Source organism: Pyrus communis, chromosome 7 (genome assembly GCF_041283825.1).
Source record: "Pyrus communis isolate YQ-2024b chromosome 7, ASM4128382v1, whole genome shotgun sequence".
NCBI classification, from domain to species: domain Eukaryota; kingdom Viridiplantae; phylum Streptophyta; class Magnoliopsida; order Rosales; family Rosaceae; genus Pyrus; species Pyrus communis.
Window position 1 is genome coordinate 2,953,490 of NC_142571.1, and position 26,689 is coordinate 2,980,178.

At 37.7% G+C, this 26,689-nt stretch overlaps 2 protein-coding genes across 12 annotated transcripts; one reads left to right on the forward strand and one right to left on the reverse strand.

The window, feature by feature from the left end:
- Positions 1-7,624: 7,624 nt before the first annotated feature.
- LOC137735511 (phosphatidylinositol 4-phosphate 5-kinase 6-like) lies at positions 7,625-12,896 on the forward strand. Its single transcript, XM_068474938.2, has 8 exons — positions 7,625-9,342; positions 10,013-10,180; positions 10,418-10,583; positions 10,811-10,927; positions 11,006-11,199; positions 11,764-11,906; positions 11,999-12,074; positions 12,172-12,896. Exons 1-8 carry the CDS (start codon positions 8,195-8,197, stop codon positions 12,458-12,460), a joined length of 2,301 nt encoding a protein of 766 aa, XP_068331039.2. The 5' UTR covers positions 7,625-8,194; the 3' UTR covers positions 12,461-12,896.
- An 873-nt stretch (positions 12,897-13,769) lies between these two features.
- Positions 13,770-26,424, reverse strand: LOC137733638 (putative disease resistance RPP13-like protein 1). 11 transcript variants are annotated; one of them, XM_088697579.1, is made up of 18 exons: positions 21,136-26,424; positions 20,421-20,537; positions 20,174-20,313; positions 19,657-19,792; positions 19,360-19,519; positions 18,872-19,273; positions 18,475-18,785; positions 17,806-18,324; positions 17,467-17,574; positions 17,152-17,229; positions 16,692-16,917; positions 16,563-16,603; positions 16,268-16,394; positions 16,024-16,140; positions 15,478-15,604; positions 15,270-15,334; positions 15,069-15,191; positions 13,770-14,711 (listed from the first exon to the last, which is right to left on the reverse strand). In XM_088697579.1, the coding sequence occupies exon 1, from the start codon at positions 25,005-25,007 to the stop codon at positions 21,156-21,158; it is 3,852 nt and encodes a 1,283-aa protein (XP_088553705.1). In that variant the 5' UTR covers positions 25,008-26,424; the 3' UTR covers positions 13,770-14,711; positions 15,069-15,191; positions 15,270-15,334; positions 15,478-15,604; positions 16,024-16,140; positions 16,268-16,394; positions 16,563-16,603; positions 16,692-16,917; positions 17,152-17,229; positions 17,467-17,574; positions 17,806-18,324; positions 18,475-18,785; positions 18,872-19,273; positions 19,360-19,519; positions 19,657-19,792; positions 20,174-20,313; positions 20,421-20,537; positions 21,136-21,155. The 11 variants fall into 11 exon arrangements, with proteins under 11 accessions (XP_088553705.1, XP_088553704.1, XP_088553702.1 ...); XM_088697578.1 differs by having other exon boundaries at positions 16,268-16,603; XM_088697576.1 differs by having other exon boundaries at positions 16,563-16,917.
- Positions 26,425-26,689: the final 265 nt, after the last annotated feature.

The window sequence follows — 26,689 nt, forward strand, 5'->3', positions numbered from 1 at the left end:
TTTTATAAACTTTACGCCCCATATGCAGAAAGACCAAGTTTTACAATAAATTCATTGCATACTTGAAATGGGCTCCAACCCTTTTTTAGTGCACAAGCAATACACATGAGCATAACCCACTTTCCTTCTTTAAAATTGAATGACTCAACACTGCATAATTTCTAGGAATAAACCGCTAGGAATTGTTGTGTCATGTTCCGGGCTCGATTCCGTCATAGCACGATATTATCCGTTTTTGATCCTGACCACGCCTTCATGGTTTTGTTTCTGGGAACTCACACGAGAACTTCCCAGTGGGTCACCCATCCTGGGATTGCTCTCGCCTAAACTCACTTAACTTCGGAGTTCCGATGGAACCCGAAGCCAGTGAGTTCCCAAAAGGCCTCGTGCTATATGGAGGTGGGTATGTACATATAAAGCATAGAGGATCCTCTCCCTTGGGCGATGTGGGATCTAACTAGCCACCCCCCTTAGGGGCCCAACGTCCTCATCGACACATTTCCGGCCAGAGATTGGCTCTGATACCAAATTGTCACATCTCGACCCGAGCTCCACCATATCTCGGGTTCGACTCCACCGTAACACGATATTGTTCGCTTTGGGCCCCGACCACACCCTCACGGTTTTGTTTATGGGAACTCACACTTCCTAGTGGGTCATCCATCCTGTGATTACTCTCACCTAAACTCACTTAACTTCAGAGTTCCGATGGAACCCGAAGCCAGTGAGTTCCCAAAAGGCCTTGTGCTATATGGAGGTGGACATGTACATATAAGGTATAGAGGATCCTCTTCCCTGAGCGATGTGGGATCTAACATGTTGCATGCAAAAGAGATCCCAATTCCGTAGAATATTATAGGACTATAACTGATTTGATGCACTTTACAAGTGCATATATACAAGTCTAAATCATGTCACAAATCAATAGCAAGGTATAATTCTTAATTATTAATATGCTAAAACCGCATACTTAATGGTTTTAGTTGAAACTATCATGAATGATCAGAGCTAAATGCAATTGGTTGCAAGAGGCATGCGGTCCCAAGAAGGAGGTCATAACGACAATATATTAATTATACAATTGCTCAAGAATTATCACTGCACTGTATGATTTACTCACAGCAATTGATAGGATGTGAGAAATTGCACAAAATTTCAAGACAATTGTATGTACTCTCAAAACGTTGCTTAAAAAAAAAAAGAAAAATTAAGCTCAATTCATCAATTTTCCCGACAACATTAATCAAACTTCAATCTTAATAGGTTTTAATTATATAACCAATGGTTCTGATACCAACTGTTAGCCGTATAAAGTTATACAATTAAAACACAAACAAATAAGTGACTGACTTGATTCCAACAGCAGCCATGGAAGTCGAACACAAAAGTAGCAGAGCACAGCAACACCAAGATCTTCTATTAACTCCTAGCCGAATACAACTACTCTATGGAAGCATTATGTTGTGTGTTCTAGGGCTTATAGGGACTGGTGTTTTTATATAGGCTAAAATCTAGGGTTTCCATTCATAAGGGAAACATAAACTTTACTTTCTTAACCTCCAAGTCAAGTATCATAATCATATTCAATTAAGGATTACATCAATCCTATTTCCAATATAAGACACCTTATATAGGATTGATATCTTTAAGAGATCAAATCACGATCCTATTTTCAATTCTGGTATAATCTAACCTCTAATCTATCAAATATATTGTTTGACAGAAAAAAAGAAAAAAACCAAAGTTTTAACCAACTACCCTACAAACCCATTCCCAATTGACATTTTTGTGTGGAAGCCACATCATGCGTATGCATTTCATATGTTATTTCTTCCTTTTTATAATTGGTCTACTTGTTGCACCAATGATTTGGATTCTTCAGCAAAAAGGTCAAAAGAACCATATTATTTGGATTATTTTTTTTGCTTTGTTTTGTTTAGAGAAACCAACCTTGATTTGGCTCCGTGATTCAAGGGCCCATTACTGTTTAAACAATAACCTAGGTCGACTAATCCTAGTTATGTGCTCCCAACACTTTCAAGAAACGATCGAGGAGGAGTTCTTTGCACGTCTTGGGTGGACTCTTGCACTTCTGTTTGTGCATTAATAAAAACAGTGGATTCCACGTACATTCTTGTGAGAATCCGACACAATGTGCACATCAGGTTTTTTCGTAGTGGAGTGTGTACAAATAAAAGAAAAAGTTTGCAACATTAACTATTAATATTTTTTGACGGGACTATGATACTGCATTTACTTAATATAATTACTATTTCACGGTCCAATATAATATTCTTTTATTTTGGTTGCAAGTAACTGAAAGACTGAAGTGCGATCTAATCTATCCATAGATCGTGGCTACCAACTAAATATCAGACTTTTAAGTTGCTTAAGAGTATCTTCAAAAGAGATGTCAAAATTATATTTGATAGTGGTAAATATGTATTTTATTATTTTATTTGATGGCTGATGTGTTAAATATGTATTTTATTATTTTATTGGATCTGGAGTTACATTAACTATTAAAAAATAATCAAAATTAATTTTAGTTTTTATTCTATTGGTTGTTAATGAGACCCATACGTTAAAAATATTTGACTTCTTTTTTGTTTGTTGTCAAAAAAGACAGCTAGAAAATAAGGAGTCAAATAGCTCAGTTGTCATATCATATTTGGCACATCCATTGGAGAATACCTTAATGTCTTTTAATTAATTATATTTGACATATTTAACATCTCATTTGGAGATGATCTAATTGATCTTAGAACTAATTATCATGATGCACTGATGTGCACGATGCTAGGCGGTTCATCCTCCTTACACCTTCTTATCTCTTTATTCTTAATGACCAATCTCTTTGCTTTGTGTTCACTTGCAAGACATCAAAATGTGTAAATCTTAGATTATTACTATTCTTACATCGATCACACATTAAATAAATTCACCTAATCGATTAGTTTCTGATTCAATATGACAACGTAATATTTCGATTGGTATCATAAATTTCCTTGTATATATGAATATGTATATATTGGTCTAGCAAACAGGTCGTATTTGTTGTGTTAAACCTGTTATTTTAACGGCTCTGAACATGTGATTCGATAATGACCAAATTTGTTAAAGGATCATGTTATTTTGTGTCAGATTAACGGGTTGTGTAAGAAATTATCATGTTTAATGATATGACAAACAATATCTTATTGAGTTCTCAACGGGTGACCTGACAACAATCCGACTTGTTAATTGGTTTTTAACGAGGACCCAATATGACCCCAATCATTAACTGATTGATCCGAAAATTGTTATTTTTTTGTCAATTAACGGATCATGTAGGAAATTGTCAGACCTATATGAAAGGGAATATTTTATGCAAATATACAATTAACACCAAATATTTTCATTCCTCCTATTTGCACTTCAACAAGGCTCATCATCTGTTTAGGGGAAATAATACTAGCCAAACTTAATCGGTTTATATTATCAATTTAACCCTTTCGACGACAACGGATCTCAACAAATACAGATCAAGAATATAAAATTGGAGACGTGACATCAAAGAGAAGGATCTCGGTCGATTGGTGTTCACTTTGAATCGAATGGCTTGCATGCCTGTCGGCGTTGGACAGAAACTTTAAGGAAGAATGGTCCATGAACTAGCTTAAATTCTTGCTCTCTGTACTGTCACTTCAGTATCAACCGTTAACAGACAAAGGCTAATTTGTATGTGACAGCAGCCACCCCAAAAGCAGACCACCCTACAACACGGTACACATCAAGCCAATAAGCACCTTAATTTTGGTTCTGTCATGGGCTGTACATGTGTGATCCCTGTGGAAAAGGATCCTCGCCAATTTTTTTTTCTGGAATCTTAAGAATTATGTGATCGTGATCGTTTATTATACATTATACGGCTAATTTTTATTGAGTATTATTTATATTTAATTTTAAATTTTAAATTTTGAAATGATTTCTAAATGCACAATATACAATGAACGATCACGATTACAAGATTCCTAGGATCTCCCAGAAAAGGATCCGACGAAGATCCTTTTCCGATCCCTGTCACCATCGGTTGCTTATAACTATGTGGAGTTTGTAGCACCTCTGTCCCCCGTTTTCAAAGCTATTGGATACCCACCACCCTTGCCCCAAGTCCCAAACCTAAAGTTGGAACAAGTTCTCATTTCCAAATGAGTGGATGACTATGGACCATTCGATCTAGAATTAGCCCATGTTCCAAATTTATTGATGGTCCCTTAAATAAGTGATTTTTCGTAGTACTATTGAATAGTTTTAGTTAATGTTCTAAAAGACGTTAGATGCTAGTTGAGCAGTGAGCTGGGGCTTAGCGCCTAGGCAGATTTTAAGGAATAAAAATTGGAAAATGATAAATTCATATTTTTTTAGTCTCTTAGACATCTATGTTTAGTTTTCGTCATGATTTTGTTTGATTTATACAATTTAATGGTTAAAAATAAAGAGATGTGTATGAAAAACAAAAAATTGTGCGTAAAAATCACTATACAATATAAAAAATAAAATAAGTTTATGTGTTAAAAAATAGAATCAAATCCGTCACCAAATTTGGATTTGAAGTGGATAATTTGTTCCAAAGACTCAGGAACCTTAGAAGGGCTCTGGAATGAAACACCTAGCATAAAATTGGTATCGCTAATCAAATATCCAACATTTTCACTAAAATGGTCACTTAGTACTACGGTCTGGTGATATTCATCTTCACTTATAAGTGAGAGATCTTATGTCCGAATCTTGTGGACGACAAATTCCATACTAAATTAGGTTATCGTGCGGCTTAGTCGAACTATCTCTTTCTTTAGTGTAAAATATAGGGAACTTTAACGAAAAACTTCCGGTACTGTTCACTTTAACGAAAAACCACAGTTTTACACTAAAAAGTCAATCATGATACTATTCACTTTAACCTTTATTTTGTCCTTATCGTTAAAAACTTAAAGTTTTTAAACCATTTTCATTAGTTTTCTTTAAAATATATCATTGTACTCAAAATATAAAAAGAAAACTAATGAAAATGGCTTGAAAACTTTGAGTTTTAATGGTAAGGACAAAATAAAAGGTAAAGTGAATAGTACCAGGATTGACTTTTTAGTGTAAAAATGTAATTTTTTGTTAAAATAAATAGTATCGTAGATTTTTCGTTAAAATTTCCAAATATAAAAGAATAAACAAAAACATTTTCATTAAAGTGAGATTAAGAGATTTGCTTTGCCTTTGTGTGACCCATCAACATCGATCATCATGTACTAATCAAGCTGACCTGTCTGAAAAGGACAAGTGTCGCCTTCAAATCCACCAGGCATAAACTTTTCATTAGGGTCCATGGATTTATGGGTGAAGGTTTTGACCCTCCACTCGCGCGCTCGCGCGAGAGAGAGAGAAGAGTCTCAAGTCTTTGAATGAGAAAGCAGGCGCACGATTGGAATTTGGGACCGGGAGACGCGTTGTACAGTTTATTAATTCAAAGCCGATTGCGAAAGAGTTAAGAACCTGAATCTTATCCACTACCGCACGGCAACTCGATTCAATATAACATCATGCGGAGAAATTTTTACATATCATTGTTTCAATAGAATGAGACCTCATTGTAACGGTGAATTAGTTTCAAGCAATTTTTTCTTCCATTAAGGAAATACAAGGTAGGAATACACCATTTATAACGTCTTAAACCAATTATATAATAACTAAAAAATGAAGTTCATGATATTGTGATATTGCGGCTCAAAATTAAAGTGTTGAATAACAATTTTGAAATCAACGATCGATCGAACGAACGATCGAGAGAAGCAGAGAAGCAACATCGGAAGTTTTGGGAAGCGACGAACATCGGTGGTCGCAGCCTATCTATTGGTACGAGTAAAAAGTTAAAGTATTCATGGCTCGTTTTTCCTGTTTCATTTTGATGTTCTATTTGAGTTTAGATTTGACTTTTTGATTGGATTCCTTGCTTGGTGCTGAGATTTTGTTAATTACCTATTTTATTAGGATTTGGACTTACTTCCAATTAGGATTGAGATTCCCATTATAACCTAAGTCTTATTCATTGTAAATAAGAACCTTCGGTTTAGTTTATTGTGTATGCCTCACCATAAGTGTAGAAAGTTTTATCTAATTGAGTTTTGGGTAGAGGTCACTATTTGGATTTTTGAGTGTGTGGCTTATTTGAGTGGCAAACTTATGAGAGTCAATTTGTGAGTTTGAGACTTAGAGAACAATTTGAGAGAATGTCCTATGTTTGTTTTGGGTTCTTTACTCATTTGGTTTTATGGTTTGTGATTTGTGGAGTTTGGGTTGTGAGAGTTAAACTCTCTTTTGTAATTTTCATTTTTAGTTAATTTCTTCACAGTGCTTCGCATGCGGGTGTAGGGTTTTACACTGAACCACTTAATTATGTTGCGTTACGTTTGAGATTGTTTGTTTTCTTTTTCACCTACACGGTTGATATTTGACACTTTGTAAGAATTTTCTTTCGCATAAAAGCAAAACACATGATGACTCTTTTAGTGATAATAACAATTCTCTCTAAATTTTCAATTCCACGAAACAAGTGTATACACTTTTAAGTGTATTCTTCAATCTTCATCATACAATATGGCAAGTCCACTCAATGAATTTTTTTTTTCACTTCTTTACGATTTAAATTAATGAAGATAAGCAATACTTCATTGCGAAATTATAAAGAAAAAGTGTCGAATGACGTTTTTGAGCTATCAATAACAATTTCCTTCTTTATTTATTATTGTCCTTAGCCCATTCTATAATCTTAGTCCATTTGTATTTAATCGAGGGAAAAAGAGGTTGCAACCCCCTTTAATCAAGAGTACTTATTTACTTATTTGCTTGATCAAGACAATATTCATCTTCATGCCATTAACTCCAATAGCTAAATTGAGTATACATACTTTTTCTTCTCTTTTTTCCTTTCTTTCAAATGTGATTTACTTACAATTCAATAACTTGTGTTCTTTCTAATTAACTAACAAATGTGATTGTAAATCACTTAGCAACAAATGGGATCATTCGAACGTCTAAAAGTAGGCATTAATAATTGTCCATCTCCTAGCAGGCATTAGATTGAATCAAATGACATCTGATAGGAGAAATTGTTTAGTATCTTAGAAACGCGACTCAGTACACCAATCATTATACAAGTGGCTGAATATTTGAAAACAAATTTCAACCACTTGTATTATGCATTTGGTGTACCGAGTCATGTTTCTGATACACTGAAAAATTTCTCATCCGATAGATACACGCTTAGGTAAATATAACAATCTTTTACTATATCCTTTTATGAGTATTTGAAATTTTAAAGAAATTATTTGTAGTAAAACGCAAGGTCAATTTATGGTTGGAATTCATAATTGACCTTTGGCATAAGGCATGATGTGTAGGGTAAGAAATCATAATTACATGAAAAGGAAAGGACCCATTGCAAAAGAAACTGTACTCCACATGGAGGTAAAAGCAAAAAAATAAAATAACCAGGGTAAATTTAAAAAAAAAAAAAAAAAAAAAAAAAAGGGGAAAACGAAAACTAAGGTTAGTAGTGGGTATTTGGGGGTTGTCCGATTGAGACACTAAAAATGGCAAACATATTTCCACCAACAGTCCTTTCTTCCTTCCTCCAACTGTCTGGTCCGCCAGCGCTACTCGGAGCCAAATCCGGAATCGAAGACCGATGTGTTGAATCCGTTGTTCGAATTCAACGAAGCAAGAAAAGAAAACGAGGAGAAAATAGGAAAAGAAAAAGAAAAAAAAAACACACACACACACACACACCGGAAACAGAGAAAAGGCCAGTCATTGGAACCAACCAAACCTTTTTGCTTTTCCCATCAATCAAACAGTTCGATTTTTTTTTCTGGGTTTTGAATTTTTATTTTTTCAACCCACTTCACAAAAACCCACAAAAAACAAAACCCAGATTTGGTTTTTATGTTTTTTGATTCCCTCCATTGTTTACTCTTCTGGGTTTGTTCAGAAATGGTTGCTTTCCCTTGCTTCTGAAGCATATACATTGTCTGTATCTGTGGAGAGAGAGAGAGAGAGAGAGAGGGATTTTTTGATCTGCGAATTTGATGAACCTGAGCCAAGAGGAATGTGAGGAAGGTGAAGAGAGAGAGGTGGCTAAGCAGAGGGAGGCTTCAGAGAGATAATGAGCAAAGAGTTCAGATTCATTGTAAAGGCCTGGGAAGCAACTGTGCGCAAAACACACACTGGTGGAAAGAAAAGGGCCAACCCTTTATTCTCAACAATGTCCGTAGCCCCTGCAGATCATGAGCCTGGTGAAACCTATCACGACGAGAAGGTCCTCGCCAATGGCGACTTCTACACCGGCCAATGGGTCGATGACTACGCCCACGGCCAAGGTAAGTACCTGTGGACCGATGGGTGTATGTACGTGGGCGAATGGCAGAAGGGTAAGACGGCGGGTAAAGGAAAATTTAGTTGGCCTTGTGGTGCCACTTATGAAGGTGAGTTTAAGAATGGATATATGGATGGTAAGGGAACTTACATAGGTTCTTGTGGGGATACCTATAGAGGTTCATGGGTTATGAATTTGAAATATGGTCAGGGGACTAAGAGCTTTGTCAATGGGGATTACTACGAGGGTGAATGGCGCCGCGGTTTGCAGGACGGGCAGGGGCGGTATCAGTGGAAAAATGGGAACCATTACATTGGCCAATGGAGGCATGGAAAGATTCATGGGAATGGGACCATGATTTGGAGCAATGGGAATCGGTATGATGGGTCTTGGGAAGAAGGTTTGCCAAAAGGAAATGGCACATTTCGGTGGGCTGATGGGAGTTTCTATGTGGGAGTTTGGAGTAAGGAGTCGAAAGAGCAGAATGGGACTTACTACCCAGCAGGATCGTCGGGTGGTCATGTGGATTGGGATCCTCAGGAGATGTTTGCAGTGGACTTGAATGATTGCAAGGTGTGTCCGCAGGAAACTATTTCGATATACCCTTCGCAGAAGACTCTGAGTTGGCCTGGAATTGAAGGGGAGTTCTTGAACAAGCAGCATATTTATAAGAATGGGAACGAAGGCAATGTGAGGCCTAGGAAATCTTCCGATGGGAGGGCAAGTAATTATAGTAGGTCATCTAATGGAGATAGCATGTTTGATGGAGCTGATAGGAGCTCAAGAGATGGAAATGCTGGATTTGAGTTGGAAGGTTCGGTTGCGAAAGGGATTAGACATCAGCATTTGAAAGTTCAGCCAATGAAGAGACAGGGGGTGACAATAGCTAAAGGGCATAAGAACTATGAGCTTATGCTTAATCTGCAGTTGGGAATCAGGTATATGCGATTCCTTGTTGTTTTCTGCCCTTCATTCGCACCTGGTTTTGTTTTATTGTTGTTTTTGGTTTTGCCTGTCTTGGTACACTTTCTGTTCTTCCTGTGCTTTTGATTCTTAATCTTTTGTCCTGCAAGTAATGAGATAAAATGAGTTGACGGAGAAGCCGTGCATGAATCACAGAATATTTCTCTATATGGTTCAGAAATAGATGTGTCCAATGTGTTTTTGAATGATTTGGTGGTTTCAAGTCGATCGTATTCGAAGAAAGGATTCATTAGAAGCTTTTTAGTTACTTGGTATCCATTCACACATCCGTAATTCCTATCTCTCTCTTTTAACATGTTCCATCTTAGCTTATGATGACCTTCCCCATTCAGGTTCATGTTTTGTGATAAGTGCTTTGCTTCAATGTTTTAGAAGGCTGATGGAGCTCTCTTTGTCAAAGAGAAATCTTAGAAAGGCCTGTGAAATTTCTCCGAACAAGGGGAAATTAGTCAAATTACAAGCTACATATTTTCTTTCACTAATTGCTTAAATCGTTTAGTCCATTTACCAGATTGTGAGAAAAGAGAGATGAGAGAAACATTAGATTGCGTTATAGTTTTACTCTTGAACTTCAAAAGTTTGTAGAAATCTTCCTTGCATATTAACTGGTTTCTTATAGCACAGGCATTCTGTTGGAAGGCCTGCTCCAACTACATCTCTTGACCTGAAGACTTCAGCATTTGATCCCAAGGAGAAAGTATGGACAAAATTCCCCCCAGAAGGATCCAAGTATACTCCACCACACCAGTCATGCGACTTCAGGTGGAAGGATTATTGTCCTGTGGTCTTCCGGTAAGACCTTTCAAAAGTTTCTTTTGGATTTTATTTTATACCATAAGGAACTACCATCTTTGGAAGAGTTAGATAATTAACTCAGTCTCCTGTAAATACGACCTTGTCAGAATCAGTCGCTGAATATGTATCGCTCTTCTTGTATGATAAAACATTTCCTCATCGTACATTTAAAACTCCCGATTAGTTTTGTTTGGAGCATACATGGACAACTGGTTCGCCCTATTTGTCTTTCAGGACTCTCAGGAAATTGTTCAAGGTCGATCCAGCAGATTACATGATATCAATATGTGGAAATGACGCCCTTAGAGAGCTCTCATCCCCTGGAAAGAGTGGAAGCTTCTTTTATTTGACAAACGATGACCGGTACATGATAAAGACAATGAAGAAAGCAGAAGTGAAAGTAAGTTTCAAAAATTTATTATACCCTTTCCTCCTGCTTCCTGCTCCGTTTGGATATAGATATGTAGCTTCACAGCTCTCTTCGGATTATATTGAGTCCATTATGTTGCTTCTGCTACTATTTTTATTAATCATGACATCCTTCCAAATTAATATGTCACTGAATTCTGATTTGATCCGTTATTTTCTGCACTAAATAATGTGCTGATCTCAACTTGGCCATCACAGGTGCTTCTAAGAATGCTTCCAGCTTACTACAATCATGTTAGATCCTTTGAGAATACACTGGTCACCAAATTTTACGGCCTTCATTGTGTAAAGTTAACGGGGACTGCCCAAAAGAAGGTAATGCTGCTGGCTAGTGAACCCTTAATTGCTTTCTGAACTTCTGAAATATTGAACTTTATAATTCCCATTTTCCAGGTGAGATTTGTCATTATGGGGAATCTATTTTGCTCCGAGTTTGCAATTCACAGGCGGTTTGATTTAAAAGGCTCTTCCCTTGGCCGTACTACCGATAAACCTGAGTCGGAAATTGATGCTACAACAACTCTTAAAGATCTCGATCTTAATTATATATTTAGGTTGCAGAAGGTTTGGTTTCAAGAGTTCTGCAGGTATATTTTTATCTGTCTGTCTATCACTTTTTCGTTTAGGATATCAAAGATTATGAGAACACTCCCTTTCATTCATACTCTAGTGTTATGTTGTGAAAGAATAGCTAGGGAGAGTCGCCATCATAAGTCATTACATTGATGTACATTAACTCCAATGTCAATTTTCTCATAGTGGCTATGCTTATTGGGAGGAACTTGGCGAGAGAAAAATAGTTCCTCAGTCAAATCGTTACAAATGTGGATTATACTTGCCTCTTTTATCATCTACAATCATTGATGTTGAACAATAGTTCCTTGGTGTAGCTGCTAAAGCTTGAACTTTAGAATTCTTCTGCAGTTTCAATTATTATCAAAACTCGAAATAACTAATGCCTGATTTTAGGAATAAGATATGGTTGATTGAATTGGTGGAGCGTATGATCTTCGGAAAAAGAAATGTATTACACTTGAGTGCTATGTGCATATGTGAGAATGTTTGGGTACATTGGAAGTTAGATATGGAAATTTTAGCAGTTGTGTATTAGTCTAGTTTCTCCTTCTGAGTTGAAGTCTACCTCGATGCAGGCAAGTGGACAGAGATTGCGACTTTCTTGAACATGAAAGAATAATGGACTACAGTCTCTTGGTTGGTCTTCATTTCCAAGAAGCTTCATGCACGGAAAACCCCAAAACTCCAGACCGAACATCTGGAGCTCGTACTCCAACTGGTTATTTCTAGACCTTTCTTCAGTTATTCATACATCTCATAAATGCAAAGCAAAGCCTTTCTGAACGCATGAATTGTGTACCGACCTTGCAGGAGATGGCGACCCTGACAATGGAACCCCACGCCTTTCTAAAGTTGACATGGATCGGCTCCTTGCTGATCCAAACAGGTAGAAATGAATCCATTAAAATTGTGCCAAATTTTCATCTTTCAAAGAGATCCCTGGTAATAATCAGTTTATTTGATTTCGGAATGCATTGTTGTAGGCGGTCTTCTATTAGTTTAGGTATTAATATGCCAGCATGGGCTGAAAGGACAGTGAGAAGAAATGATTGTGAGCCTCAGTTGGTTGGAGACCCAACGGGAGAACTGTACGATGTCATTCTGTTTTTCGGTATAATTGACATACTACAGGACTATGATATCAGCAAAAAGCTCGAGCATGCATACAAGTCATTCCAATATGATCCGACCTCAATCTCTGCTGTTGATCCGAAGCTATACTCCAAACGCTTTCGTGCTTTCATCTTCAGAGTTTTTGTAGAAGACACATGACGGTATAGTTTGAACCCCAGATTTTAACTCGAGGCTTGGCAGTCATCCCTGTATAGTCATCGGTCTGTAGCGGAAATGACAATGCTTTTAAAACTAGCAGAAGCATCGGTTACATGGTCAATGGAGCTTGAAAAGTGGCTGCCATGGGGAGCACGCTTCGGCGTATTTGTTACTGCATTACTCCCCGGTGTCATAATCTCTTTTAATTTATAGTCACAGATATATGATATGTTCTGGTTAGGGATTAAAGTTGTAAACCAGAGTTACTCGAAGCCTTTTGGAATTGTAAATGAAAAAGTAAACCAAAAGGGGTGTGGAATTACAGTGGACGTGACGCGTTCGTTTTGTATATGGGATTCCAACATTGAATGAGAAATGTACAGGAGATGAACGGATAGTTGATCATGCCTTCACAATTGGATGAACTATTCTCGTATGCTGTTATTCCACCTTTACTTAATTCTGCTACTTCCCTTGGGTATACACTTTTGTGAGCGAGACGAAGCCAGAGATCCATATGGATGGGGTATTCTCAAATAACAAAATCACAAATTAAAACGCTTAACGATTTACTAAACAAAATACGTACATAAATTCTCAAGGTTGTTCATACAGCATATTATAATATCTTTCGATGCATTTTTATGTTTTGAAAGCTTTGAGTAGCAACTTCATTACCAATACCATCAAATATTCCTCTTTACAGAATAACCATATTATCGTTCATCCTTGATCTCTTATCCAATTTTTCAATCGATTTTTTAGAAGTTTGCTAACCTAGAATGCTTTATTACGTCGAATTACTATATGCATTATGTACATTTGTCCACCAAAAAGCTGAGTTGGCATCCGCCCCAATTGGGCCCAAGGTAGTCCATTTTTCAGAAATGTGCTAACTCAGAATACTTTATTACGTGGAATTACTATATACAATATGTATATTTATCCACCAAAAAGAAAGACATTGTAAAATAATTAGGTACGAGAAATTACACGCACTACATGAATATTACAAAAAGATGCCTGAGAGGTTTGCAAAATAATAAATAAAATATTTACATATCTTTCAACGGGTGTAGATCTTGTGGTTAAAGTTTCACTAATTAATCCAACGGCTAAAGTTTCCTCGCAATTTTTTTTTTTTTTTTTTTTTTTTTTTTTAAGGAAATGATTTCGAAATTGCTTTTGGGTCCAACGGTATTCGCCCTTCTCCCCAAAGAGGCTAAACCCTCGATGTCTTTGAAGCCTGAAATTCATTTCTTCTCTTATCGCCATGGATAGATAGCAGTACCGAAACGGAGGTTTTCCATTTGCTGAAAAAACAGTAAGAAAACTTATCCATTGATTAATTTGATAGTTCATATTCCTTCAAAATTCTAGGGTTTTAATTTCTCCAATTGAAATTGTTCATCCTCGGCCTTTAACATGATTCAACTCTACAATATGAAGGCCCTCCAATTGGTTAATTCAATATTTTCTTGTACATCTGCATCAGAACCTAAAAGTTTTGTTCTTGTTGGTCCAAAACCCTCAAACTTTTGTCTTCCAAATCAGTTGCTTTGCAGACCCATCACCTCAGAAATCTCGGAAACCCAGCATGGTTTCAAAGTCAATTACCTCATAAACACATATGGGTTGTCCCCAGAAGATGCAATTTCAGTATCCAAAAGGGTGAAGCTGGAATCTCCAAAAAAAGCAGAAAACCGTGGACTATCCCAAACCCTGATATCAAAGCTTGTTAGGTCATGTCCGCCGATAATTTCTGCCAATCCCGAGGAAACTCTTTTGCCAAAGCTTGAGTTTTTCAGCTTTCTCGGTGTTTCGAGGGTGGACCATGTAAAAACTCTGGCTTATAATCCACATCTTTTGGGATAAGCTTGACAAACAGGATAATGCCCACTTATGATTTCCTGAGGAGTATCCTTTCTGAGGAAAATGTTGTAGCTCTTTTCAAGCACAACTCGCGGCTTTTCGTGGAAAGTCAATTCAAGTATCTGGTGCAAAATATTGAGCTTTTGAGAGAATCAGGTCTGATGCCTAAAAACTTAATTAGCCTTAGGACTGAGCTACATGTTTTCGTCGATGCTTTCAGAAGTTCTGGGAAGCCTGCGCGTTTTCTTCGATGCTTTCAGAAGTTCTAGGAAACCTGCGTGTTTTCTTCATTGCTTTCAGGAGGATGGGAACCGGCAAGTTTTCTTCGTTGTTTGAAAACCGCGTTTTGGAAGGCCTCTGGCTCGTGGCCCATTCTTGCCTGCAAGCCAAGCAAACAATTAATGCATCAACAACCAGTTCATTGAAAGGGGGTGAAGAGAAAATCGTGCGATATCAGTACGATATTAACCTACTTAAAAATGTAAAAATATTATATGTGCACACTTTAGACTCAGAGAGGAGAGGTATTCGTCGATTGGCTATTTCAGCGCCATAAAATGAGCAGTTTTCAACAGAAGGAGCTCCATACTGTATTCCCCATCTATACAATTACATGTTGACTTTTGTACAATAATAAAAGATATAATTGGTACTCTTGTCACCTCCTACTGATTAGGGTTTGTACTGCTATTTGCAATAATGTACATGAAGAACTACCATGGTTCAGAGTTGTTACCCAGAAAATTCTAACATTTGACGGCCTGCTCCGACCATCCTCCACCTAAATTAGGTTACAGTCCGCAGCATCTTCCTCTAGAAAGGTTAATGAATCAGATGGTTGCCTCCGTAATGGACGACCCTGCAGTATCCAAATAAAGATGTTTACTCGACTGCAATTGTACTCACATGTCACCACACATACAACTAGAAAACATACCTAGGTAGAGCATGTGATCTCACAGTTCCAATGGATCACTCTCTGGTGAATAAGACGTTCACAAGCTGTGACAACATGCCAATGTTCAGATAATATGTGGTGTGGACATGATCTTTCTCTTTAAGGAGAGTGGAAATTCCAACAAAGGTTCAGGGAAGGTTTCTGGACAGTTTTGATGTAAATGTAGGGAAAGAAATCACAGCTTTACCTCCAGATCGATTCTTCTCCCTCTTCGCCTCCACATCAAATTGTGAAATCCTGTTTCTTCCCATATCCATTTCGATATGCCAACACAAGTGCTTTCCTTTTCCATCCCCCAGCTCTATATGATATTCCTAAACTCATAGAAGAAGAAATTATAGTTGATCGATCGATCTTAGAAAACAAGAAAAAGGATCATGAAATGAAATATAATTGGTGCAACTACTTAAATAGTTCTCATTAACAAATAGATTGCATTAGCATTAACTTATACATGAGCTATTCACTTTATTATGTATATGTTTAACAATCTCGACTTTTTTTCTTTCTATTAATGAATATGATCAATGTCTATGAGACTCTCACTATCTCCGTCTCTCTTTATCTCAATTAAAAAGAGAAAAATAAAAATAAAAAAGTTTTTATGAGCGTTTCAGAAACAATTCTGAAGAAACTAAAGTGAAATGAAACTCACTTACAGGCTTACAGATCATCTGCGGTGTTCAACATAAGAAATAGTTCCTGTTAAATGTGTAGTGCAGTAACCACCCACCTGTTCTAGTAACATAATTTGCTGACTTCCAACAAGCGCAAGCATAAGGGCAGTGCTCCAAGGAAACCCGAACCTCATTTGTTTTGTGGTCATTGTCACCCGATCTCACTTCCACAGCTGTGTGTGTACAAAAACATATCTTAACCCACTCGAAGATGGCAGCGACATGAAGAGAAAATGAAAAGCCATGTTGCTTGTCTTGAAAATAAGGCAGTATACAAGTAAAACATCATTCCAGGGATACCTATCCAATTGAAGGAGCATCACATTCGCTCCAAACGGCAGGAGAACCATTCCTGGACAACTAATTGATGGATGTTAAAATTGTTGGCCTTAGATAATCCTATCTTTACAATTCCACAGTTTGCTCTCTGCATCAGTAAAGCCAACAAACACATTAGTGACATAATCTTGACCTGACTCAGAGCATAGTTGAACTTCGCAGTCAACATTTCACTAATAAATAAGCCGAAATGATTAAGCTAAATTCTACAGATAGGTGTAACATATTTATAAAAGCCTCAATAATAATTCCTTACATTTTTCCCTTCATTTTCCATTTTATCATGGCCATCGAACTCTGAAAGTTGGAACAGAATTTAAACATGACTTGACAAGGAAATAGAGCAAAGTGAAAGTTTTAGAAAGAGCAATCACTTGAGGTGTACCAAGATCCAAAAAAAAAAAAGAAAATGTTGGAATCTGTTTTCCTGAATTGCTTATTCCTAAATATTGAGTAAACAACTCCTGTACACATGAGTTGATCATCTTTTCATTACGAAAACCATTTCATCCAAAATGTGCAGCATATTCATGCAAGGAACTCAGAAACAAAAGGAGATCCATGTGCTTTTCTTTCACCATTCATCGAATTCAAAATCCTTGAGTATGCAACTGCACGACCATAAAACAAGAAAATCAGTTGAATCTTACATAACCATGGTAATTTTGGTTAGTCTTCCAGAGGTGGATGTTATAACTTTTGGAATTATGTGAAAAGAAGATAAGAATAATAAGGTTCAAATCTTATTCGTTCAACTGTAATGTGCAAAGTATTAAATTAGAACCGTAATTTTAATTGCCAAATGCAAGGTATTAAAGTTCACAAGAATTAGAGGCAAGTTTTACCTTCACATGGTTTTGCTCGTTCATCATCAAATTAAGAAAATTCTTGTTTCTTCTCATACCTCGTCTCAGAAGTATGCCCTAAATTCAAAGATGAAGATACTGTAAATTAACGAGTGATCTTAGAAAACAAGCATATGCATGCTGATTTGAATAGGTCCAGCCTAATTGGTACAGTTTTTTCAAATTAATTCCAGTTTATTGTGTGTGCAAGTTTGACAATCTGGATCTGGATCTTTTCCTTAAGATGAATATGCATTCCACCACATTCAAATCACATCACTACGAAAAGAAAAAAAAACATCATCCAGGAGTTACCTCGTCTCATTCAGGAGAATCATATTCATGATGACAGATAGCCAAAGCACAACTGGACGACTAGTAATTAATGTAAGGTAACACCTGTTGCCCATGGATGATATTGTCCTGGAATTAAAAGATACATGGTTTTACAGGGGAGAACAAACACAAAATGAAGGTGGAAGGGTAGCGTAGTTGAATTAAACAATTAAAAACTGATTGATTGATTAATTAATTAATTAATTAAACACGGTATAAAATGACAGTAAACAATTGAAGAGAAACTTTTACAGAATCTGAAATCTTGGCTATGGAATGAAACAGGTTATTGTATGAAAAATTGTGCTATGTAAGTACCTAAATTGGACTCGAGAGCTCAAATGATGACTTCGTCATCTATTTGTATGCAAGGTATGTGAGCTATCTGGCTCCACTTTTCTCCCGTCTTCTCCTGACACCTCATCCACAGAGAAGGACAGCACTTGATTCTCAAAAAAGAAAGTAATGCCGGCAAACCATCTTTTGGCAGGAATTCAAGACTATCACAGCTTCTACTTTTGAGCTTTTGAAGACAAGTGAGGTGTTGAAGTCCCCTTCACTCCAAAGATTTCAGAACTTTTATTCCATAGATTTGAGAGTGTAAGAGTGGAAGGGAGTAGCTGTTCCTTGAGCAACATCTCCAACAGATCCTTGCAACCACCGATCCCAAATGTTTGAAGGAAGACAAGTCGTTGCAAACCCCACTCCACCAATGGGCTGGCCTCAGTCTCCTGTATGAACACTGGAGTACTGTCCAGGCCATCCACTTTGTCCACTTCCCCCATGCGATTGTTCTCGAAGAACAGATTCAGCTTGGGACTTTTCAATTTTAAAAAACTAGAGTCAAAAGAAACAAGAAAAAAAAAAGAGATTTCAAGTGAATTGGAAGTTCAGGAATGTCTTAGCACCCAAAAAAAAGGGCGCATAAAATCAATTAAGACAAGTTTAGATCAACATAATATATAATAGAACAAAAGTAAGAACTACCTCTCTAAAAGTTTCACAGAACTTAAAAAATTGGAGACAATTTCCCACATCCTCAGCAACTAATGGTGCCTTGAGGTAGGGGAAGCTCAAGATCAGCCTCTCTGCTCTCAATGGGACGTTCCTGGACCCTGCTCTTGCAGCCTTGCCCTTGCCCCTGGAATCATTCTCATTCACAGCAGCACCACCATCTCTGCTTCATTACAAATTTCCATCAACTCGTCCTGTTTTGCTGCTTCAGAGCACTTCACATCTTCGCTCTGATCAAGCGCATTCTCCTTCCCTCATTTTCCAGGTGAATCAACACACATTGCCTGCAAAAACTCAAGACCATAAGTCCTCTTAAACCGAACTAAAACCAACCAACAACAATATCAATATGCGTTCAAAGAAAAAAAACCATAATCAACAGCACCACCATCTCTGCTGCCAAAATCAACCGCTTGAGTCTCAATATTCCCGGGCCATTCCTTGACTTTACGATGCTTTCTGACTGCCTTGGCACTGACATCCTTATTGCTCATAGCAGCAGCACCATCTCTGCTGCCATTACAAATTTCCATCGACTCTTCCTAATTCATTTTCTTAGTTTCCTGCTCATCAGATTTCGGAGATGCATCCAAGTTCATATCTTTGCTTCCATTAAGAGACTTCTCCTTCCCTCGTTTTCTTGGTGAGAACACTGGTGTCCTATCAAAACTCGAGGGCATAAACCCGCTTAAACGTCACTAAAACCTTGTTCAAAGCCATACGTTTTTCACGAACCAGCCTTGCTTTCGACATCCATCTCCCCTTGTTTCTTCTGCTTGTACATAGTCAAAGGGATTGCTCATATTTAATTAGATTCCAATTGACAGCAAGAACTCAAAATCAATAAAAGGAAAGTACCAATTAGATTGGCAATGTGCGATTGTAATCGAATGCCACCGCACATATAGAAAACATGCCCCTTTGTCCTGGGATAGCTCATAACATCCCAACGGTAGAGCAAAATGCTGTAATCTCTCAGTTCCCTTGGAACACTTCCAGAGAATAAGATGCTCACAGGCTGTGACAATAGGCACAATTTCAGATGAAAATAAAAGTGCAGGATCTTTTACTTTAAGGAGAGTATGTGGACATTCCAACAAAAATTCATGGAAGGTTTGTACACAGTTAATGTAGTGAAAGAAGATAGAGCTTTACCTGCAGATCGATGCGTTATCCCACTTTGTTTCCACATCAAATTGTGAAAATCATGTTTCTTCTCATATCCGTTTTGATAGGATGCCAAAACAAGTGCTTTCCCTTTCCATACCCAGCTCAACATATATGAATACTCCTAAATTCAAATATGATGAAATTATAAACGATTGATTGATCTTAGAAAACAAGCAAACGGATCTTAAAATGAAACCTAAATGGTGCAGCTTCTTCAATAATTCCAACTAATAAATAGATTGAATTAGCATCAACTTATACATGAGCTATTCACTTTATTAAGCGCACGGTTAACAAGTGGCTTTTTCTTTACATTAATGAATATAATCAATGTCCCTATAACTATCTCTGTCTCTCTTAAACTCAATTAAAAGGGGGAAAAAAGTTGTTTATTTATGAACTTTTCAGAAACAAAGTGAAATGGAATTCAATTTTTGTTATCTGCAGTGTTCAACATAAGAAATATCGTTCCCGTGAAATGTGTAGTGCAGCAACCACACACCTGCTCCTGTAACATAATGTACTAACTTCCAACAAGCGCAAGCATGAGGGCAGTGCTCCAAAGACACTTGCTCTCATTTTTGTTTTGTGGTCATCGTCACCCGTTCTCACTTCAACAGCGGTGTATGTACCAAAACAGATCTGCAACCACACGAAGATGGCAGCAGCATGAAGGGAAGATGAAAAGGCATTTTTGCTTGTATTGAAAATAAAGCAGCATATGAGAAAAACATCATTCCAGGGGTTACCTATCCAAATGAAGGAGAATCATATTCATGTCACACTGCAGGAGAACCATTCATAGACAACTAATTGATGGGCGCAATGGACTTAGGTAATTCAATCTTTACAGCACAGTTTGCTATCTGCATCAGCAAAGTCGACAAACACGTTAGTGACATAATTTTGCACTGAAAGCATAGTTGAATTTCACTGTTAACATTTGACTAATACATAAGCTTAAATGATGCCTTCACATTTTCCCCTACTTTATCATCGCAATCAAACTCTGAAAGCAAATGGATCAATCCAGTTTATTACTTGAACGTTCAAGTTTGACAGTCGGGATCTTTTCCTTATCTTGAGATGAATATGCATTCCACCACAATCAAATCACATAAGTATGGGAAAGAAATAAAAAACCATCATCGAGGGCTACCTCATCGCCCATGTGGGAGAATCATATTCATGACAGATAAGCCAGAGCACGATTCGACGACTAGTAATTAATGTAAGCTAACACAAGTTGCCCTCGGATGATATTGTCTTGAAATTTAACGATACATGGTTTACAGGGGAGAACAAACACGGAAGGGAGATGGAAGGGTAGCGTAGTTGAATTAAACAATTAAAAACTGGTTAATTGATTGATTAAAACAGTATAAATGACAGCAAACAATTGAAGAGAAACTTGTACAGAATCTGAATCTTGCCTATGGAAGGAAAATGGTGCTCTGTACGTACCTGACTTTGACTTTGAGATCTCAAATGATGACTTGATCATCTATCTTGATGCAAGGAATGTGAGCTATCTTGCTCCACTCTTCTCCCGTCTTCTCCTGACACCTCTTACTCAGAGAAGGACAATTTTTTATGCTCAGAAAAGAGAGCGATGCCGGCAAACCCTCGTTTGGCAGGAATTTGAGACTATCACACCTGCTAATTTCGAGCTCTTGAAGACAAGTGAGGTGTTGAAGTCCCTTTCCCTCCAAAGATTTCAGACTTCTCATTACATAGATTAGGAGAGTGTGAAGAGTGGTAGGGAGCAGCTGTTCCTTGAGCACCGTCTCCAACAGATCCTCGCTGCTCTCGATCCGAAATCCTCGAAGGGAGACAAGTCGTTGCAAACCCCAGTACTCCACTGAAGGCCTCAGTTTCTCACAACCACTGATTCCAAATGATTGTAGGTTGGGAGGCAAACCCCCTTCTGCCAATGACTCAACATTTGGAAGTTCGTCTATATCCAAATATCGAAGGGCGGTGAGGGTGTGCATTCGGTCGGGCAATAACTTCAAATTCTCGCATCGCCAGACTAGAAAACTAACCAGTTTAGGAGTGGGCAATCCCCCGTGGGGAAAAGAGACCAGATTTGGACAAGCATAAATAAAGAGATGCTCGAGATGAGTGAGATTTTCATCATCAGCTCCTTCTCCAATGGCAAGGGATTCTAGATTTTTACTGCCATAGATACGAAGATATGAAAGTTTGGGGGAAACGCCCAGCGGGAAGGACCTCAGTGAATCACAGCTGTTGATCAAATCCAAATCTCGAAGGGATGTCAATTTGGCCATCATCTCATGAGATAGGAATTCTAATCTCCTGCAATTTTCTATTCTAAGAACTGTCAACGAAGTGGGTAGACCATTTCTCGGGAACGACAAGAGTGACGCGCAGTTAACGAGACTCAACTGTCGAAGACAACTGCTCAAGTGCGGCTGCAAGCAATCTGTGCTACTAAAAATTTGAACCTCAAGCCTCCAAAGCGAGGACAGCGACTCCGTCTCTAGTAACGACGAGAGACCAGGGCATCCATTTATCGTCAGGGTTTCAAGAGATCGTCGCAAGGACTCAGTGTTAACGATGAGAGACCAGGGTATCCATCTAGTTCTGGTAGCCCTTTCATGCAGAACCCCGCAGTTGGACACAGTAAGGTTTCTCAAGCAAGGAAGACGATCAGGCAAGTTTCCCCTCAACTTCGGACAATTGCGTAAAGCAAGCACCTCGAGACGAGGAAAGCAAGATTGACCACTACCGGGACTTGACATCCATTCCTCCCACTCCGGCATCTCTTTGAACTCTAGTTTCTCGAGAGATTGAAATGGTTGACTTAGAGAAGCTCCATTACCCACGTAGAACTCAACACCAATACTCGCAACAAATTTCATCATTTCTATATAGAGCTCTTTGAGAGCCGGTAACCGCCCAACTGGTGGCAATGACAGGCAGGTACTACATTTGCTGAGACGCATGACTTGTATGTTGGAGAAGGAAGAGTCTCCCAACCAATCCGGAAACCTGGTTCCACCATAAAATATGATGGTCAGCTTCACCAAATTTACGGAAGGTTGTAGGCTTTCAAGTACTTGCCTCTCTTTAACGGAATCATTTGCATCCTCATGACCCCATGCCAACTCTAATTCGTGAAGATCTTTCTTATCCTTCAAATTGGCCCCCAAGGCATCCATAGGATTGACTACATTTTGCAGATTCAAGATAGATAGTTTTCCTCCAAGGTTCGACAATTGCCCTAGTTCTCCAATGCCACTCGACCTAGTAGATTTCCCCAACACAAAAGCAGTTAATGTTCTCAAACTTTTCAGTCTACCCATTTGCACCGGCATCTCTTTTATACTAGTTTCTCTAATATCAAGAAGACGCAAATTAATCAATTTCCTCATGTCTGCAGGCAATTCAACAAGAGAGGAACAACCTAACAATAATAGAGTTTGCAAATTGTAGAGCTCACACATCGTATTTGGTAACGTTTTAACTGCAGTGTAAGAGAGGTCGATGTAGCGCAAGCTTAAGTGTTTACCAATGTTATCAGGTAACTGAGTTATATTTTTATATCTTGCCAATGACAACACACGTAAACATTTTTGTGCTGGTAACAAATCCTCTAGAACCTTTATGCTTACATAGAGGCTCTTATCCCACTTGGAGTATGGTCTTAAAGACATGGGAAACAAGGTGCGCAAACACTTAATTTCATCCAATGGCTTAAATTTTGCTACGGTATCAAATCTTTCTCTCATATATGACAAATGCCGAACTCGTTTAGGAACTTCATGTGGCTGTCCCTCACCCAATCTAAAACAAAATTCTCCAAACACTGACATAGCCAAGTCGTTAATGAGATCATGCATTGTGAAACTTGATCTCCTAATTAATGATCTTTGAAGTAGTGATCGTGACAATAGTTCATCAAAGTATCTCCCACCGAGCTCTTCCAATCCTTTACCACTCTCAGCTTGTGGAATTAAACCGAGTGCCATCCAAAGTTGAATTATATTTTCCTTTTCAAATTCATAGTCCTTTGGAAAAATTGAGAAATAAGCAAAGCATTGTTTTAAATAAGTAGGGAGATAATGGTAACTCAATCTTAAAGATGGAAGAACACTTTTATCATGCAATGTCTCCCAAAGATTGTTGTTCAAAATGTGACTCCATTCCTTGTAACCTACATTACAACCTAAGAGACCCCCAAGTGCTTTTGCAGCCAAAGGAAGACCATCGCACTTGCGTGCAATTTGCTTACCAATTTCTTCCAACTCTGGATGTGCACTAGGATTTTCATTTCTAAATGCATGTTTTGCAAGTAACAACCAACAATCTTCATGCGACAATTGTTCCAAATAGTGAATAGGACCAGTTTGCACAATGGATGCGACACTTTTGTTCCTTGTTGTCACTATGACCTTACTTCCCCTCGCACCATAAGTAAAAGGAGCCCGTACAAGATCCCAATCACTATAGTTGTCATTCCAAAGGTCATCCAACACAAATAGGAACTTTTTCCCCCTCACTTGTTCCCTAAGTTCAACTTGAAGCAAGCTCATATCTTGAAGACTGCAAGGTTTTGAGATAATTGATTCAATAAGGGTTTTAGTTACCCTAATATCATCAAAATCTTCGGAAACACAGGCCCAAGCTGTAACATCAAAATGCTCTTTTATTTTTTTATCATTGTAAAGGACCCGAGCAAGGGTTGTCTTACCAACCCCGCCCATTCCCACTATGGGGATTACCGATATGTGGCTACTACTTGCATTATCCGATAGCAACATACTTTTCAAGTCCATTTCATCTCTCTCCCTACCATAAGCACTAAATTCATGCTCAACAAAGGATGTTGTGGGAGTTCTTTGAGAAACTGCTCCCTTGACACCTCCTATAAGACCAAGGAGATCTTTTTGTTTAGCAAGGTGTTCTAGTCTCTCAAATATCACTTGTACCCTACCATTCATGCCTTGATAAAAAGGATTAAGAGAGGTAGATAGGAAGTTCCACACCTGGGTTTTCTTAGTTTGATATTCAGCTTCCACCTTGGAGCGCAAAACTTCAGCATCGATCTCGTCCAGTAGATCCTCAGCATCAAAGACAGCGTGTTTGAGCTCGTTGAGCCACATCCCCACAGCAGGGTTGACAATCTGCTTCTCCTCTGCATCATTGAGCACTGCATGAAGGGTCAACAACGTCAGCTTCAGTTTCTCCAATAGTGAATGGTCAAGTTTTTTCCGCCGGAAGAAGTCCACTAGCTCGCCAGAAGAAACCTTGTCGCACAGCGTCCGGATGGAAGCAGAGAGAAAAGCCTCTCCGATCAAAGCTCCTGCCATTTCTCTCTCTCTCTCTCTCTCTCTCTCTCTCTCTCTCTCTCTCTGTTTTTTCTTTTCTTTTTTTTTGGTCTTCAAAGAAGTGTTGAGGTGAGGAAGAGTGATTAATTTCGTTTCGGAAAGAGACGACTTGGTATAATTTTTAGTCAATAGTTCAGTGGCCCTCACACGTTAATCATAGAGAATTAATTCCAGATAATTTAACTGACAATTTCCTAGTAGTTGGTGGTTAATAATCGAGTGGACCACACGATTTAATCATAGAGTGTTTATTCCCTATAATTTAAGTGACAATTTCCTAGTAGTTGGTTCGTGTGAGATTGACAGGTTGTAGGCTTCCTTCCCGGACAATAGTATATGAAACTTTGAATCATCTTCTTCTTTGTGATTGATGTATGCATGAAACAGTTAATCATGTCTGGTGTCTTGGTGAACTTAAACAAACAACTCAGTTCCTAATCATATATTCGATTCATTGTTCCTCTAATTAACAGTTCGATCGAGCTTAAAATTTAAGGAAAACTAATGAAAAGAGTTTGAAAACTTTGAGTTTTAACGATAAGGACGAAATAAAGGGTAAAGTAAGTAGTACCAGGTTTGACTTTTTAATGTAAAAATATGATTTTTCGTTAAAATAAACAGTACCGCGAGTTTTTCGTTAAAACTCCCTAAAATTTATAGTTAATTTGTGTGCCTTTGGATGGTAATTAACCAAAACATCACTATTGTCTTTTTGATAATAAAAATCACGTTGGGAGTTTGCTCCTAGACGGGCAGATACAACACATGATTAGTCAAATTTATCACCTAATTAATTAAGATTAAGATTGGAATCTTTTGCTTTTTATGTTATCATGTCATGCATTTTAATTAATAGATTGGAGTAATATAATGAATAAGCCTTTACAAATTACATATGATATGAGTAAAAGATTCGGAACAAAGAGAAAGAGACAAATTTTAAGTCACTAATGCAACAATTATTGTTGGCCATAACTATAAGTGCAGAGGAAAGAGACCATCACCTGAGTCCGAATAAGTAATACTAGGTAGATTAAATTTGTAGATTAAATTTGTAAATTAAATGATATGTTACCAATAAGAAATAAACGCGTTGATCAACTGAACATGTAAGTAATAATCTAATCATCAACTTTCATGTTATTTAATTTATAAAATTATATCTACAAATTTAGTATATCTAGCATTACCTTAAAGATTATAATATCTTTAATAAAATAGCCTGTGTGGAAATCGCCTATTATTGACCAAGTCCACAGCCAACCTAGAGTCTCTCCTTTCCCACTTAATCAAAAGAATTAAACAATGGAAGAAAAAAAATAATGCTAGAGAGATGGCATAAAGTTTTCTAAAATAAAAACCACTACATAACATGGACCTCCCATCAATTGGTGGATTAAAGCTGGGTCTCTTAATAAAGAGTAAATTATAACAATGGTTCCTTTAACTTAATTAGAGTAATGATCCCTCAACTAAAAAGTTATGATCATTGGTTCCCTAACTCCTCAAAACATGCAGTTGTGGTCATTTTCTTCAACTTTGTTAGAACTTTCGTAAAAATAAGGCATGTGCCATGCACATGAGTCTAAATCAAAGAGTAAATATGGAAAACCAAATGAGAATTTTTTTAGCAATAGTCCCTCAACTTTAACCCAACTGGAGAA

Coding starts and splice junctions, on each gene's coding strand:
- LOC137733638 (XM_088697582.1), bottom strand. CDS start 25,007: ATGGCAGGAGCTTTGATCGGAGAGGCTTTTCTCTCTGCTTCCATCCGG.
- LOC137735511 (XM_068474938.2), top strand. CDS start 8,195: ATGAGCAAAGAGTTCAGATTCATTGTAAAGGCCTGGGAAGCAACTGTG. Junction 9,343..10,012: donor AATCTGCAGTTGGGAATCAG/GTATATGCGATT, acceptor CTTATAGCACAG/GCATTCTGTTGGAAGGCCTG. Junction 10,181..10,417: donor TATTGTCCTGTGGTCTTCCG/GTAAGACCTTTC, acceptor TTTGTCTTTCAG/GACTCTCAGGAAATTGTTCA.